Source organism: Schistocerca piceifrons, chromosome 2 (genome assembly GCF_021461385.2).
Source record: "Schistocerca piceifrons isolate TAMUIC-IGC-003096 chromosome 2, iqSchPice1.1, whole genome shotgun sequence".
NCBI classification, from domain to species: Eukaryota; Metazoa; Arthropoda; class Insecta; order Orthoptera; family Acrididae; genus Schistocerca; species Schistocerca piceifrons.
In genome coordinates, this window is record NC_060139.1 from 146,644,071 (window position 1) to 146,662,514 (window position 18,444).

General features: G+C 39.4%; 1 protein-coding gene across 1 annotated transcript in view; it reads left to right on the forward strand.

The window, feature by feature from the left end:
- The window catches only part of LOC124777374 (brefeldin A-inhibited guanine nucleotide-exchange protein 3), a 301,163-nt gene that overhangs the window by 60,043 nt on the left and 222,676 nt on the right, over window positions 1-18,444 (forward strand). Inside the window, exon 7 of the mRNA XM_047252762.1 lies at window positions 18,078-18,210. Within this exon, the coding sequence (XP_047108718.1) occupies window positions 18,078-18,210 (133 nt within the window). The remainder of the gene's footprint in view (window positions 1-18,077; window positions 18,211-18,444) is intronic.

The window sequence follows — 18,444 nt, forward strand, 5'->3', positions numbered from 1 at the left end:
AAAATTTTCATTGTATACATTTTTCTGTGGTGTATTGTTCTTGGTCGGTTGTTTTCAGTTATTATAGTAGCGAAGTATGTACCACTGGAATGCAAATACAATCATAAATTATCTACAGAATAAACTTTTCACCTTGTTACCCATAACTATTCTGACCCATGCTGCTGTATTTATTTCCCAATCATTACATAAGAAAACATCTTGTATTTTTACATTTTACTCTTTGTGATTCCTGTATTTACCTTAAACTGGGACAATTCTGCCACATTTTTTTTCTTCAGCCTGGTTTGTTACCTACTAAAGCAACAAACATTTTTGAAACCATCCTAAAAATGAACCTTGATCTCTAGTTTCATAATCTCTGGATAGATAACAACTTACTTATGTATTAAAAAGTGAAAAACATATTTGGCACAGTTACCTGGCAAACAGGGCAACTTTACCAACTGTGTTAAAATCAGTGCAAATCTTTTTATTAACCCTGTATGACCAGTGAAATCTGTTTCCCCACTGAATCCAAGAAATATGTCATTATGAGCCGTAGATGAAGGGCATCAAGAGGCATTCCCCAACCCCCACATAAGAGGACTTTTTCAAGGATCTCCTCCTCTTCTTCACTGCTCTGTGTAGTCTGCCACCCTGGTTTCTTTAAATGGAGACACTTTACTTTGTTTAAAGTTGTTCTTCAAGGAATATTGAACTCTTTTTTTTTTCTGCTTGTACACTGGTCATTGATTATTAATCACCATAGATACAGCTAGCTGTAGTGTATTGATATCGTAATTTTGATACCTGTGTGCTCCCAGTTTGATTAAAATGAGTCTTGACATTTTAAAAACCTGTACAGAGACCGAAAAATACTCGATTAAAAAAAAAATAAAAAATAAAAAAAAATGCTTGAAAGAGGTAAGAAAGAGGCAAAAGTCTATGGTGACAGAGTTTTCCCATTTTATTGAGCTTCCTGAAGCAACTTTGCCAAGTTATGTTATTGTAGTAAATATACCACTCCATTTTATTTCTTAAAGTGATTCTGAAATGTAATTATATACTGCAACATTGTAATTAGTGGACAGTGTGAGACTTTTGCAGACTACCGAAAACGCATGTTTCACAAGCTGAAAGAAAAGCACTGACAAAGATGAGGAAACAATAAATAAATGTAAAATGTGTGCCATATCCTTCATTAATTGTTGCCTTGTGCAGTGAAAACATTGGCATCTTTATGCGATGATCCAGGAACTTGGTAAGATGTCAACGATATTTTTATTCACAAAGTGGCAAAGTTGCTCTGCTTGACAAAGTTGTTCCAGTTTACTTTAATTTTGATTTTCTTTCTTTTTAGTCAGTCTATCACTTGAGACCTAAATTATTAGTGGTTTTTATCTAAGATGTTTGAATTTTCCTTTCAACAATCTTTATGCAGGGTTGTACAGAAACCAGTTTGTAAATAGTCTTTCGCTCCCTGTATTTTACCCCTGCCTCTTCAGGATTTGAAAGAGAGTATTCCAGTCAACTTTGTCAAAAGCTGTCTCTAAGACTACAAATGTTAGAAACATAGGTTTGCCTTTCCTTAATCTATCTTATAAGATAAGTCATAGGGTCAGTATTGCCTCACGTGTTCCTACATTTCTATGGAATCCAAACTGATCTTCCCAGAGAACGGCTTCTAACAGTTTTTTCATTCGTCTGTAAGGAATTCAAGTTAGAATTGTACAGAAACCAGTATCAGGTACCCGTGGTCTAGGGGTAGCATCTTTGATTCATAATCAAAACGTCTTTGGTCCCGGGTTCGATCCCCGCCACTGCCTAAATTTTGATAAATTATCAGCATTGGCGGCCGAAGACTTCTGGCATAAGAAGTCAGCCTCATTCTGCCAACGGCCTTGCCAAAGAGGGCGGAGGAGCGGATAGAGGTTCAGGGCACTCTCTTGTCCTAGGGGTGGGTAATTGCCCCTAAAGGCAGAAGAATCAGCAATGATCAATGACATGAGATGCAGAAGGCAATGGAAACCACTGCATTAAAGACATATAACGTGTATCCACAGGACATGTGGCCTGTATTTGAAGAAGTGTCATGATGATCTCTCCATTGGCAAAAGATTCCGGAATAGTCCCCCATTCGGATCTCCGGGAGGGGACTGCCAAGGGGGAGGTTACCATGAGAAAAAGATTGAATAATTAACGAAAGGATAACATTCTACGAGTCGGGGCGTGGAATGTCAGAAGCTTGAACGAGGTAGGGAAACTAGAAAATCTGAAAAGGGAAATGCAAAGGCTCAATCTAGATATAGTAGGGGTCAGTGAAGTGAAGTGGAAGGAAGACAAGGATTTCTGGTCAGATGAGTATCGGGTAATATCAACAGCAGCAGAAAATGGTATAACAGGTGTAGGATTCGTTATGAATAGGAAGGTAGGGCAGAGGGTGTGTTACTGTGAACAGTGCAGTGACCGGGTTGTTCTAATCAGAATCGACAGCAGACCAGCACCAACAGCGATAGTTCAGGTATACATGCTGACGTCGCAAGCTGAAGGTGAACAGATAGAGAAAGTGTATGAGGATATTAAAAGGGTAATGCAGTATGTCAAGGGGGCCGAAAATCTAATAGTCATGGGCGACTGGAATGCAGTTGTAGGGGAAGGAGTAGAAGAAAAAGTTACAGGAGAATATGGGCTTGGGACAAGGAATGAAAGAGGAGAAAGACTAATTGAGTTCTGTAACAAGTTTCAGCTAGTAATAGCAAATACCCTGTTCAAGAATCACAAGAGGAGGAGGTATACTTGGAAAAGGCTGGAGATACGGGAAGATTTCAATTAGATTACATCATGGTCAGACAGAGATTCCGAAATCAGGTACTGGATTGTAAGGCGTACCCAGGAGCAGATATAGACTGAGATAACAATATAGTAGTGATGAAGAGTAGGCTGAAGTTCAAGACATTAGTCAGGAAGAATCAATACGCAAAGAAGTGGGATACGGAAGTACTAAGGAATGACGAGATACATTTGAAGTTCTCTAATGCTATAGATACAGCAATAAGGAATAGCGCAGTAGGCAGTACAGTTGAACAGGAATGGACATCTCTAAAAAGGGCCTTCACAGAAGTTGGGAAGGAAAACACAGGTACAAAGAAGGTAGCTGCGAAGAAACCATGGGTAACAGAAGAAATACTTCAGTTGATTGATGAAAGAAGGAAGTACAAACATGTTCCAGGAAAATCAGGAATACAGAAATACAAGTCGCTGAGGAATGAAATAAATAGGAAGTGCAGGGAAGCTAAGACAAAATGGCTGCAGGAAAAATGTGAAGACATCGAAAAAGATATGATTGTCGGAAGGACAGACTCAGCATACAGGAAAGTCAAAACAATCTTTGGTGACATTAAAAGCAACGGTGGTAACATTAAGAGCGCAACAGGAATTCCACTGTTAAATGCAGAGGAGAGAGCAGATAGGTGTAAAGAATACATTGAAAGCCTCTATGAGGGTGAAGATTTGTCTGATGTGATAGAAGAAGAAACAGGAGTCGATTTAGAAGAGATAGGGGATCCAGTATTAGAATCGGAATTTAAAAGAGCTTTGGAGGACTTATGGTCAAATAAGGCAGAAGGATAGATAAAATTCCATCAGAATTTCTAAAATCATTGGGGGAAGTGGCAACAAAACGACTATTCATGTTGGTGTGTAGAATATATGAGTCTGGAGATATACCATCTGACTTTCGGAAAAGCATCATCCACACAATTCCGAAGACGGCAAGAGCTGACAAGTGCGACAATTATTGCACAATCAGCTGAACAGCTCATGCATCGAAGCTGCTTACAAGAATAATATATAGAAGAATGGAAAAGAAAATTGAGAATGCGCTAGATGACAATCAGTTTGGCTTTAGGAAAAGTAAAGGGACGAGAGAGGCAATTCTGACATTACGACTAATAATGGAAGCAAGACTAAAGAAAAATCAAGACACTTTCATAGGATTTGTCGACCTGGAAAAAGCGTTCGACAATATAAAATGGCGCAAGCTGTTCGAGATTTTGAAAAAAGTAGGGGTAAGCTATAGGGAGAGACGGGTCATATACAATATGTACAACAACCAAGAGGGAATAATAAGAGTGGACGATCAAGAACGAAGTGCTCGTATTAAGAAGGGTGTAAGACAAGGCTGTAGCCTTTCGCCCCTACTCTTCAATCTGTACATCGAGGAAGCAATGATGGAAATAAAAGAAAGGTTCAGGAGTGGAATTAAAATACAAGGTGAAAGGATATCAATGATACGATTCGCTGATGACATTGCTATCCTGAGTGAAAGTGAAGAAGAATTAAATGATCTGCTGAACTGAATGAACAGTCTAATGAGTACACAGTATGGTTTGAGAGTAAATCGAAGAAAGACGAAGGTAATGAGAAGTAGTAGAAATGAGAACAGCGAGAAACTTAACATCAGGATTGATGGTCACGAAGTCAGTGAAGTTAAGGAATTCTGCTACCTAGGCAGTAAAATAACCAATGACGGACGGAGCAAACAGGACATCAAAAGCAGACTCGCTATGGCAAAAAAGGCATTTCTGGCCAAGAGAAGTCTACTAATATCAAATACCGGCCTTAATTTGAGGAAGAAATTTCTGAGGATGTACGTCTGGAGTACAGCATTGTATGGTAGTGAAACATGGACTGTGGGAAAACCGGGACAGAAGAGAATCGAAGCATTTGAGATGTGGTGCTCTAGACGAATGTTGAAAATTAGAATTAGGTGGACTGATAAGGTAAGGAATGAGGAGGTTCTACGCAGAATCTGAGAGGAAAGGAATATGTGGAAAACACTGATAAGGAGAAGGGACAGGATGATAGGACATCTGCTAAGACATGAGGGAATGACTTCCATGGTACTAGAGGGAGCTGTAGAGGGCAAAAACTGTAGAGGAAGACAGAGATTGGAATACGTCAAGCAAATAATTGAGGACGTAGGTTGCAAGTGCTACTCTGAGATGAAGAGGTTAGCACAGGAAAGGAATTTGTGGCGGGCCGCATCAAACCAGTCAGTAGACTGATGACCAATAAAACAGAAACCAGGTGGCAGTTATAAGAGTCGAGGGACATGAAAGGGAAGCAGTGGTTGGGAAGGGAGTGAGACAGGGTTGTAGCCTCTCCCCGATCTTGTTCAGTCTGTATACTGAGCAAGCAGTAAAGGAAACAAAAGAAAAATTCAGGGTGGGAATTAAAATCCATGGAGAAGAAATAAAAACTTTGATGTTTGCCGATGACATTGTAATTCTGTCAGAGACAGCAAAAGACCTGGAAGAGCTGTTGAACGGAATGTACAGTGTCTTTAAAGGAGGGTATAAGATGAACATCAACAAAAGCAAAATGAGGGTAATGGATTGTTGTCGAATTAAATTGGGTGATGCTTAGATAATTAGATTATGAAATGAGACATTTAAAGTAGTATATGAGTTTTGCTGTTTGGGGAGCAAAATAACTGATGATGGACAAAGTAGAGAGGATGTAAAATGTAGGCTGGCAATGGCAAGAAAAGTGTTTCTGAAGAAGGGAAATTTGTTAACATCAAGTATAGATTTAAGTGTCAGGAAATCGTTTCTGAAGGTATTTTTATGGAGTGTAGCCATATATGGAAGTGTAATGTAGATGATAAATAGTTTGGACAAGAAGAGAATAGAAGCTTTCGAAATGTGGTGCTACAGAAGAATGCTGAAGGTTAGATGGGTAGATCACATAACTAATGAGGAGGTATTGAATAGAATTGGGGAGAAGAGGAATTTGTGGCACAACTTGACTAGAAGAAGGGATCAGTTTGTAGGATATGTTCTGAGGCATCAAGGGAATATCAGTTTAGTATTGGAGGGCAGCGTGGTGGGTAAAAATCATAGAGAGAGACCAAGAGATGAATACAGTTAGCAGATTGACAAGGATGTAGGTTGTAGTAGGTACTGAGAGATGAAGAAGCTTGCACAGGATAGAGTAGCATGGAGATCTGCATCAAACCAATCTCTGGACTGAAGACCACAACAAAACCATAACAACAACAACAACAATTAGTTTTAGCATTAATGAACATATTTTTCAGTCATGCTCATGCAACTACACCTAAAAACTGGCTTCTTTCTTTTCCTCCTCCTCATCCTCCTCCTCTTTTTTCCTTACCGTCTTATAGACTACTGGTTTTTAAATAAAAATTAATTCTTGGATTATGGGGAGTATTCAGGAGAAATGATTTTAAGTTACATTTAAAACTTGGTTTACTATCTGTCAGACACAAGCAAAATATGTTTTGTTGTTGATGCATTTTTTTCAAGACTCTCAATTGTATCAAAAGCTAACCCGATTTAATTCTTTGAGCCTTCAGTAATAAGCTTCTTATTGTTCAAGGTTTTGTCAACATGCACCCCCCAGAAATTTAGAACAGGCCACCGAATGCTGTTCATCTGCTGCATCAGTTGTTGGTAGTGGCTATTTATTGTGCAGAACTGAATATAGTGTGTTTTATCAAATTTTAGGCAGAGTCCTTTTTCAGAGGCCAATTGAATAATTCTTTGAGAAGCATCAACAACAATCTCTTCTGTTGCTTCTCTCTCATGAGATTTATTATAACACTAGCATTCATCATCATCTTCATTTCCCCTCTAACCAACATCTGGTTGTGTTGGAGTATCAATGGTACTTTGCCACTTTACTTGATCTTTCCACCATTCTTCTTCCACAATTTGGTTCCATAGTAGGTTTCTCCTCTTTAAAATCATCTGTATTGTATCAAGCCATCTTGTTCTCAGCCTTCCTCTTGGCCTCAATCGTGAACTCCATCATTCTTCTTGGTATTCTTCCCTCTCCCATCCTCTTCACATGCCCAAACCATTTTAATCTATTCTTTTCAATTTTCTCAGTCAACTTCTCCACTCCAATTTCCTTCCTAACATCTTCATTTTTCACTCTTGTCTCTCCTCGTCTTCCCTACCATACTACTCAGAAACTTCATTTCACTGGATTGTATCCTACTCTCCTCTCTTCTAGTCATAGTCCAAGTCTCTGAGCCATAAATTAGAATGGGTGTGAAGTAAGTCTTGTATATAGCACCAGCTTGCACCTCATTGGCACTTCCCTTCCCCACACCAAGCCCCTCACACAATGGTAAAATGTACTACTCTTTTGTATTCTTTTGCTAATTTCTGTCTCCAAACAAGCATTTCCCATTAATACACTTCCCAAATATTTAAAGTTGTCCACTATTTCAATACCCCATCCCTTAATATGAATTTGTCTCTTGCCTTCTCTATCCCCTCTGGTTACCACCCTGGTCTTGCTTTTCTCCACACTAAATTTCATTCCATATTTCTCGACCTTATCATTTATGATGTCTATTTGTTTTGTGCCTCCTTACTGCTTGTTCCCAGCACCACAATATCATCCGCAAGCTGTAACAGCTTCATCTCCCTTCTTTTGTCTCTTTGACTATTTCATCCAGCACCATTATAAATAGTAGTGGTGATATCATACTTCCTTGTCTTAGTGCCACAACATTCATAAACCATTCATTTCTTCCAACTGGCGTCTGCACACAACTAGAGCTTTTTTCATACATTTTGCGGATGACTTCAAGTGTTTGCTTTGCAACTCCCTTTCTTTTAAAGGCCTGGGAACACTGTCATGTGCTTTCACTAGATTAAGAAATGTCATCACCAGATATTTTCCATACTCCCAATGGCTATCCATCAACTGTCGCATACTAAAGATTGGATCCACTGTTGATCTACCATGACGAAAGCCATACTGCTCCTCTTCTAACTGCCCTTCCACTTTTTCTCTCACTCTTCTTTCCAGTATCCTCTCCATTATTTTTGCTACTTGGGATATAGTGTGACCCCTTGATAGTTGTCACATACTTTCCTGTCACCCTTCTTGAAAACTCGGATTATTATTCCCTTTCCCCATTCTTCAGGTAAACATTTTTGGGTCCAAATGCATCTTATTAGTTTATATAGCCACTGTAGCCCAACTGGTCCAGCTGCCTTTATGATCTCCACAGTAATTTCATCTATCCCAGGTGCCTTTGCTGTTATCATTTTTCTCAGAGCTAATTCCACTTCCAAACGTCATTATATCCTCCTCTTCTTCCAGACCCCTATCCCCCTGCCATACTTCTATTCCCTTTCCATTGCCATTCTTCACATTTAGTAATTTATTGAAGTACTCTTTCCATCTTTTCCTTATCTCCTCTGGTTGCATTAATAGCTCTCTGCTTTCCTCTTGCACTAGCTATGTTTTTTCCTTCCTCATACTCTTTGTAATTCCATGTATCATCCTCTTACCGCTTATAACATCTTTTTCCAACTCTCGGGTGAATTTCTCCCAGCTTTTCCTCTTTTCTTCTGCTACCATTTTCTTACACTTATTTTTACTATCCTGGTATTTCCTCTTACTTTCAGGTGTTCGGTCTCTGTTCCATTCATGCCAGGCTTTCTTCTTTTCTTTTACTGCCTCCTTCACCCTCTATACCACCATGGCATCTCCTTTTCCTTTACCCTTCCTGACACCCTACCCGTTCCTCTTCCACATTGCCATACTCGGTGTTAGGGATTTTACGCTTAAGTAACTTTTCTTGTAGTTAGCATTGTCTGCAGAAAGTACTGATTCTGGTTGTTAATGTTAAGTGGAAGGTTATTGACATGTTTAAGAAATAGGAGTAGACCCATGATTGAACCCTGTGGGTCTCCCTTTGTGATTTCTCCCCAATCACTAAAACTTTCTACCTTTCAATATTGTTTGACTCACCCAGTGCAATTTTTGGTGTTCTGTTTGTTAAGTATGAATCACACCAGTTGTTTTTAAAACAATCAATTCCATAAAGCTTCAGTTTTTTAAAGAGAGGAACAGGATTTATACAATCATATGCCTTGGAAGGATCATAAAAATACCACCTGAAAATACTCTATTATTTAAGGCTAGTAATGTATGACGAGTGAATATGTAAATAGCATCCTTAGTCAGGCAACCTTTCTGGAATCCAGACTGTGATCTGCTAAGTAAATTCTTTAGAAATGTGAGATTACTCTTGAGTTCACTACATTTTTCAAATATTTTGGAAAAGGACGTGAGTAGGGGAATTATATGATAATTGTTTAAGTTTTTCTCATCACTTTTCTTACAAAGAGATTTAACAGCTGCATATTTTAAGCTGTCAGAAAAATTACCAGAGCCAGTGATGCTTTGCATGTATCACAAAGGACATTACATATTAAGTTACAACAACTCTTCAGGAGAGCTTCTGCCAAGTTTGGAAGATAGGAGACGAGGTACTGGCAGAACTGAAGCTGTGAGGATGGATCGTGAATTGTGTTTGGGTAGCTCAGTCAGTAGAGTACTTGCCCACGAAAGGTAAAGGTCCCGAGTTCGAGTCTTGGTTTGGCACACAGTTTTAATCTGCCAGAAAGTTTCAGGTTAGTGCGCACTCTGCTGCAGAGTGAAAATTTCATTCTGGAAACTATTCAGAATTTTGTTTGAAATTCCAGAAAGGGCATAAGAGCTTCTCTTTTTTAGAAATTTTAGAATTCAGTTAATTTCATTGAAGGATGCTGGCACTACTTCTAATTGCTTAAACTTTGTGGAATGACATTTGGAATATATTCCTTTGATTTTACAACTGAACCATTTACTCCAATTTTTACTGCTACATTTAGAAAGTGACTTTTAAAAATACTTGCAGCTTGTCAATTAGTTTACTTCTGATAGTGTCTTGTGCAGTGAGTTGTTGTCCTGACCCCCATTTCAAAATATTCCATACAGCCTTAATCTTCTTATCTGCATTACTTATTTGTCAGAACATGCATATTTTTAGACTTTTAATGCCTTTCCTTAAAATATTACACTATTTTTTGTCTAACAGAGGTAATGTTGCATGATGACCTTTTGCTCGCGTATCATGTCATTTCTGGAAACCCAGAATCTACTCTGTAGGAATCAACATGGATTCCGGAAATAGAGATCGTGTGAGACCCAACTCGCTTTATTTGTTCATGAGACCCAGAAAATATTAGATACAGGCTCACAAAGTAAGAGTCTACCGAATATCAGACCAGCTGTGTGGCTGGATTGAAGAGTTTTTAGCAAACAGAATACAGCATGTTGTTCTCAATGGAGAGACGTCTACAGACGTTAAAGTAACCTCTGGCATGTCACAGGGGAGTGTTATGGGGCCATTGCTTTTCACAATATATAAAAGTGACCTATTAGATAGTGTCGGAAGTTCCATGCGGCTTTTCACGGATGATGGTGTAGTATACAGAGAAGTTGCAGCATTAGAAAATTGCAGCGAAGTGCAGGAAGATCTGCAGCGGATAGGCACTTGGTGCAGGGAGTGGCAACTGACCCTTAACATAGACAAATGTAATGTATTGCGAATACATAGAAAGAAGGATCCTTTATTGTATGATTGTATGATAGCAGAACAAACACTGGTAGCAGTTACTTCTGTAAAATATCTGGGAGTATGCGTGTGGAATGATTTGGAGTGGAATGATCATATAAAATTAATTGTTGGTAAGGCGGGTGCCGGGTTGAGATTCATTGGGAGAGTCCTTAGAAAATATAGTCCATCAACAAAGGAGGTGGCTTACAAAAAACACTCGTTCGACCTATACATGAGTATTGCTCATCAGTGTGGGATCCATACCAGGTCGGGTTGACAGAGGAGATAGAGAAGATCCAAAGAAGAGCGGCGCATTCCGTCACAGGGTTATTTGGTAAGCGTGATAGCGTTACAGAGATGTTTAGCAAACTCAAGTGGCAAACTCTGCAAGAGAGGCGCTCTGCATCACGGTGTAGCTTGCTGTCCAGGTTTCGAGAGGGTGCGTTTCTGGATGAGGTATCGAATATATTGCTTCCCCCTACTCTGAGGAGATCATGAATGTAAAATTAGAGAGATTCGAGCGTGCACAGAGGCTTTCTGGCAGTCGTTCTTCCCGCGAACCATACGCGACTGGTGCAGGAAAGGGAGCTAATGACAGTGGCACGTAAAGTGCCCTCTGCCACACACCGTTGGGTGGCGTGCAGAGTATAAATGTAGATGTAGATGTAGATCTGTGTGTGAAATTTTGCTACAAACTTGGCAAAACTTTTACAGAGACATTTCGATTGCTTAGTCAAGCGTACAGGGTGGGTAGGCAAAGTGTCTCCTTGTCTGAAAAAAACATGATTGAATCAGTCAGAAATCAAGATGATATTGGTTTGTGTTTTGTGACTCCAAAGGCAGTGTCCAGCAGGAATTTGTACTTGACAATGTGTTGGCTCAGGCATTGCTCCTTGTCCAGAGCCATCTGGCGAAACATCATACTTCTGTTGTGCACCCTCCACCCTATTCTCTGTACTCAGCAGAAATTTTCCTGTTTCCAAATTTAAAACCATATTGAAAGGATGTTGCTTCAAAACCATAGGGTAGATTCAGGACAGTGTGACAAGAGATCCGTGCAGCATCCCAAGGAATACTTTCCAGGAGGCTTTCCAAAAACTGAAGGGACATTGCGAACAGTACATTGCCAGTGGACAGAACTACTTTGAGGGGAACAGTGATTAAAATGTAGTGCAATGAGCAGTAAAGATGTGAAGTTCAGTCTTCTTTTGAACAGACCTCATGTTCTTAAAACATTGTATCCTGGTCTTATTAATAAGCTTCACTCCTTTGTTTGAACATATCACAACAGTGTAAGGTGCTACATTATTTATTTCCAATAACTGTGCATAATGATCATATAGACCATTAACAATTGGATATTAGTTAATTTTTCAGTTATAGAACTGTCTATGAATGTTATCCGTCTTACAGTTCATTTTTGCTGTCATAATCTTTGATAAAATCTAGATTCAAATCTTCACAAACTACTAGCTGTTTCTTCTTGCCTGACAGGTAGTTCAATAATGCATCTAGATTTTTCGTAGATACAGGGTGTCCAGAAAAGGACTCCCTGATTTCAAAGTTAAATATCTCGAAAACAAAGATCGATAGAGGAATGCAGTAAACGGTATGTTTATTGTGAAAGCTGTAAGAAGTTTATACAGCAGTTTGGAATAATAGTTACAAAAGCTGCTATCAGATGGCGCTGTAATCGCCATACGTAATGCCTAGTATAAATAGTGATCCGAAGCCCAGAGTGATCAGTTCCACTATTGAAACGTGAAAGGCGGTTAGTGTACCGAAGGAAGAGATTAAAACCATGTACTCCATCGAACAATGCGTTTTTCGGGTGCTAGAGTACCACAGGTTAGAAGAGAGTCCTACGGCAACAAGGCGAAGTTTTCAAGCACGATTTAATGTTTCAAAACGACCCGATGCGAAAACCATTCGTACGCTCTTCGCAAAATTTCAATAAACAGGCAGCGTAACTGATGATCTAGTGGGGCATGTTGGCCGCAAGCAAACCGCAGTTATGCCTGAAAATATTGCCACAGTTTCTGGAATTATTCAGTGAAATCTAATGTCATCCATCCATAGAATTGCATCTGAGACTGGTTTGAAGCGTTCCAGCACGCAGAAAATACTGAGAAAGAGCCTACACATGTTTCCATTCAAAATTCAAACGCACCAGGCCATACCCGTACGAGCTGTGCAACAAAGGGTTGCCTTTGCTAATCAGATGCTCACAATGATTGATAGTGAAGGATTTGATGTTGGCTGCATCTGGTTTACGGATGAAGCACACTTCCACCTGAATAGATACGTGAATAAGCAGAACTGGCGATTTTGGGGTTCCAAAAGCCATATTGGTGTGAAGTGAAACCCCTGTATTCTCCTAAAGTTACTGTGTGGGCTGCAGTATGCAGCAGAGGCATTATTGGCCCTTTTTTCATTCGAGAAACGGTCACTGGTGCACGTTACATTGCAATTTTGGAACAATTTGTCACCACACAGCAAGCGTTAGAGGATCAACCAGGTACTGAATGGTTTATGCAAGATGGAGCCCGACCACATCGGACCGAACAAGTTTTTCGCTTTCTTGAGGAATACTTCGGGAATCGAGTCATTGCTTTGGAATATCCCAAATTTACTGGTGCAGGCATGGATTGGCCCCCATATTCGCCGAATTTGACTCCCTGTGACTTTTTTTTGTGGGTCACAGTGAAAGACATGGTCTAGCCAAAGCATCCCGCCATGCTGCACGAGCTTGAATCGGTGATCTCTGTGGCATGTGAATCCATTTCGGTTGAGACACTACGAAATGTGATGGCGAATTTCATTCTTCGTTTGTGCCACCTCTGTAGTGCCAACGGTGAACATTTTGAAAACATTGTGATGTGATTGTTTGCAAAGATTGTTTTCATACGATTATTTCACTTATGTATGCTGATATGAGCTTTACAGCGTACAGCGCCATCTGTTAGCAGCTTTTGTAACTATTATTTCAAACTGCTGTATAAACTTCTTACAGCTTTCACAATAAACATACTGTTTACTGCATTCCTCTGCCGATCTTTGTTTTCGAGATATTTAATTTTGAAATCAGGGAGCCCTTTTCTGGACACACTGTAGCTGAAAGTTTCCTAGAGGGTATATGTAGATGGTTACAATCACAAGAGAAGTATTCTGCTGTAACAGCTCAGAAGCACATGCTTCTAGGTGCTGATCTACAAAAAAACTGCTTGCTTCAATATTTTTGACTTTGTATCCAACTTTTACATTTGTGTTATTTAAATTGAAGGTGGAGGGGGAAGAAATTAAAGGAAAAGGAATGAATTATTGGTGTCAGCTGCATCGGGACCTTATGCGGAATTAGCGGTGATGTGTGGAATCAGTAGCTATGTGTGAAAAGGTGTGCCGGACCAGGACTCAAACCTGGTTCTCCTGCTTACTAGGCAGTTGTGTTAGCCACTACTCTATCCAGACTCTTGTTCTAAAGAACAGACTCCATGCATTCATATAATTGCCATGAATCCACCATCTTCAGTGTGGGTACACAATAATGTTCAACCTCCTGCAGGAATCTCAAAGTAGTAACTATGTAGGACATGATGGAGAATGCGGATAGGTGGCGCTCAGTGCGGGTTGCTTGAGAACCTTGCCGAAATAGTCCATGTGGTTGCAATAAACGTTGTGTCTGGATGGCGCAGTAGTTAACATAATGGGAGATCCCAGGATCAAGTCCCAGTCAGATACATATTTTTACTCATCACTGCTGATTTCGCTTGAAGTCCTGATGCAGCTGACATCAATAATTCCTTCCCTTCCCTTTCCTTTCCTTTCTCCACCCTCCACTTTCAATTTACATACTGTATCCCAGCTGAGGAATCCCCGTGGTGCTTTTTAACTCCTCACATTGATAATGCATAATATTGTTCGACTTCCCATGAGGAATCTCAGAGCAGCGAACATGGAGGACATGGATGGGGACTGTAGATAGGTGGCACTAGGTGGAAATGTGGGTCAACTGGGAGCTGTGCCAAGATAGTCTGCACAACTGCGATACCCACTGTGTCCAGATTGCACACTGTGGGTCAACTGGGAGCTGTGCCAAGATAGTCTGCACAACTGCGATACACACTGTGTCCAGATTGCACAGTGTTTAACAGCACTGTCTAGTAAGCAGGAGATCCTGGGTTCAAATTCTGGTCTGGCACACATTTTCACTCATCACCACTGATTCTACATGAAGTCCATTTTCAGCTGACATCAGTAGTTCCTCTTGTTTCCTTTCTCTTCTCCCTTCTCTATCTTCAATTTATGTAATATGTATCACTGTTGTGCATTCTGTGTGTTGTCTGTTCCTTCAGACATGTCCAAAAAAGCAGACCCTATACTTTCGTAAAATTTTACGTATGTTGCAACTTATTCTTTTTCCATGTTAACAATATATAAAATTGATGCTGGTCTGTAATCCTGTAATTTCTGATATTTAACATCTCCCTGAAAGGCACAGAAAACGTATCACATTCAGAATTTTCCACATCTTGTAGGTGCATTGGAAGCTCGTCTAACTTGTTTTTCAGCTATCTCCTGATAAAACAAACTAATTTTACTTTTTTGGAAACTGTAACGTATATTTTGGTCCTGTTCTGTTTTAATTTTTTTCAAGACTGTCTGTGTGTAAGCTGAATAACCTAAGAAACATGCCCCTCTTGACTCCATTAATCGTAGGGATTTTTACCATGTGTGCTTGTGCCCCCTTGCACTTTCTGTAAGACACTCAACTAATCTGCCTCTCCACTACTGCCCTCCTGTTCAAGTGCAGGCGTTGATCTGTTGAATTGTTTCAATAGTGTCCATAGTTATGGGTTGTAACTAAGTTCTCACTTCTCGATTGATCTGTCACCTCTATGTCATTCAAGATTACTTTTACCTTATTGACAATTTACAGTCCCCTTCTCGTTCATTCTTGTTGCAGTGAACCTGCCGTGCAGTGCCACTGATTGTGCTGTGGGACTTTGTTCCACTGCCGAGGGATGAGAGCTGTAAGAGAGCTCACAACTATGCCAACTCAATTGCAAAATAATGTAACTGCCTTTTAGAGAACTCTTCTGTTAGAGAACTCTCTTTTATGGAGTTGTTCTCATGTTCAGTAATTACAGCGTGTTGTGACAAAGCTCTTATTACTCAGAACAACATATCTGAAGTGGATCTCAGAATAGCACACAAGAGATTGACATTTTTCCACAGCGTCTATCAACTGTTCTTGGGTGTATACGTTTTCAGTAGAGATGCTTCCTCTGTGCTTTGTGCTTTCCAAATCACTACCAAACTGCAATGTCAAAGTATAAATGCCACCTCCAAAGCAGGTAGAGACTCTTGACAGCATCGAACCTTGCTGATGTGCTGTGCTCACACTTCTCATGTTGTCTCTGTACACACCTACATTCATTCATATGCAGTGTATACTCTTTACCCACTAACTACCTAAAGAACATTTGTACACAAACATCTGCCATCTAATTGCCAGGAATAGGTGAAACAACTTATTACAACACAGTGTATTTCCATCTCCCACTTACAGCAACAGGTACAGCACATATATGAGACTTTGTTTCATTGTGAGTCAGATGCGTGCCCTGAATTCATTTCATAATGTGTTATATTTTTAAGGCAGGGGTTCCCAAACTTTTTCTCTGACAGAACACTTTGAAAAACCTGGTACTTTGATGAAACACTTCGTTTATTTTAAAAGTTAATAAAATTTTAAAACATGAGAAAACTTGTTTTGTTAAGTGACTGCTTCAATTTTAAATAATAACTAATGACAGAAACCATAATAAATTTTTAAAAACATCATTAATATCCTAAAGATGTTGAGGGGGAAAAACCACTCTACTATTAATAGTTTTTTGTGGAGGACTATTCATTTCCTGTAGAATTCTGGTGTTCTACAAAACATAGTTTGGGAAACCATGGTTTGAGATATCAGTGTTACCTACTACATCTTAGTTGTTAGGCCTACTGTGACAATTTTCAGTATTATAACATTAAGTGGGTTTTGTTTTATTCGAATGAGTTCTTGCAAAACTATATGTGCTAAGGTGCTGTTAATACATGCAGATGTTCAGTCAGTATGTCAGTGTTATGCTGTGTGATAATATTAAAACATGCCTGCTAGATCAGTTGATGAACTTCACTTGTAAGTCTAATAATACGTCTTTTGTATACCACAGTTCTTGCAAAACAGATAAGGCTACATTACATCTACATCTGTAAGCCACCTTACAGTGTGTGGCAGAGGGTACTTCTGACTCCACTGTGTTATCTCAGCTTCCTATTACTTTTGCAAATGGCGTATGTGAGGAATGATTGCCATTAAATGCCTGTATGAGTTCTGATTTCTCTGATTTAGGAAGTTGTGTGACAAATTGTCTTGTGGCTTCTGTCTCGGGTTCTTCAGCTGACATTTGTTTGATGATTTTTTTAAAATGTTTTTCCAGTGCAAGAGGCTGGCATTGTCAAAGCTTCAATCTCCATTGCTAGTAGTGGACCAGTACCACCAGTAATGGAGAATGAAACTTTGTAGGCGAAACATCAGAAAAATCATCAAATAAATAACAGCTGAAGAATCACAGACAGAAACCAAAGGACAGTTTGTCAACAAATGAGCACAAAAGCCTAAACGATTTTGTAGGAAGTTATATGTTGCCCAGCTCTTTCTGGAATTTACTCTCTCAGAATTTGAACAGTAAACTTCTCCTTGATGCACAGTGTCTCTCTTGTATCACAATCACACCAACTACATGATCTGATGATGAAATGCATTCTACTAATCTAACCTGATAATGGACCCAGAGTGTTAAGCAAAATTAAATGGTCAGTTGACATTTCTGTAAGACTCTTCCATTTAATCATGGCTGCTGATTGTCCTACACTTTGTTTCATGTTGTCATTCCTCTTGAGGTCACACAGGATGGTTACTCGTTGGTACTGTGCAGTAGTTACTATTTTCAGTGATTAAACAGTGGAAAATCCAGGATGGAAAGTAGCAATATTATGAAAAGGAAAGTTGCTACTCACCATGTAGCGGAGATGCTGTGTCATAAATGGACACAACAAAAAGACTTGCCTATCTGCGACTCGCGACTCAGCATCTCCGCTACATGGTGAGTAGCAACTTTCCTTTTCATAATATTGTTATTTTCAGTGATTTTTCACCAGTAGTGTAAATGAATGATAGAGGATCTCTTCCCTATTTATGTGCATTTATTTACTTTCAGGTTCAACTGCCAGTCCCTGCACCAGATGTCAATCTTCTTGCAGGTCTTGCTGCTATGTTCTTATTGCAAAAGCAAAAGACTGATGGATATTCTCTGTATGCAGTAAAAACAGCACATATTTGGTTGCTTTTAATTTTTGCTTGTATTGTAGTCAAATGTGAAACATCAGAACTTCATATTATGTACCAAATGCTAAGGGCCAAATCGTTTCAGATAAAATGTAAATACTAAGAAGTCAAAAATTATAATTTGTTACTTTTTTCAACAATGTTTTTCAGCTTCGTAGACTGTGCTCCAATGAAGAAGATTAACGTTGGACTGTACTTGCTCTTGCAAATAACAAAAGTGTTATACTTGAAATATTAAGATTATAACAGTGGCTTTATGTTTTGCAGTATTGGCACACAGCTGGTGCGACTAGTTGGATGTGTGGGCTCTATGAGACCAGTTCTGGAATCTGTTTTTCACCGTATGTTGCTGTATCCACCTCCACAGCACAGATTGGAAGCTTTAAAATCACTGAGAGAGGTAAACTGCTTAGAGTTGTGTGGTTTTTGTTACACAGTTAATTGAACTTACATATAACTGAACAGTATTGTACAGAGATAGCCAAATGTCATATACCTTTCAAAAACTGTTTCTCAGTTAAAAACTGGGACTGGTAATGAAAAGCTGTGGTGAAATGTAACTACTTTGCTAGCTTTCATTTTGTGTGTGTGTGTGTGTGTGTGTGTGTGTGTGTGTGTGTGTGTGTGTTCTTCT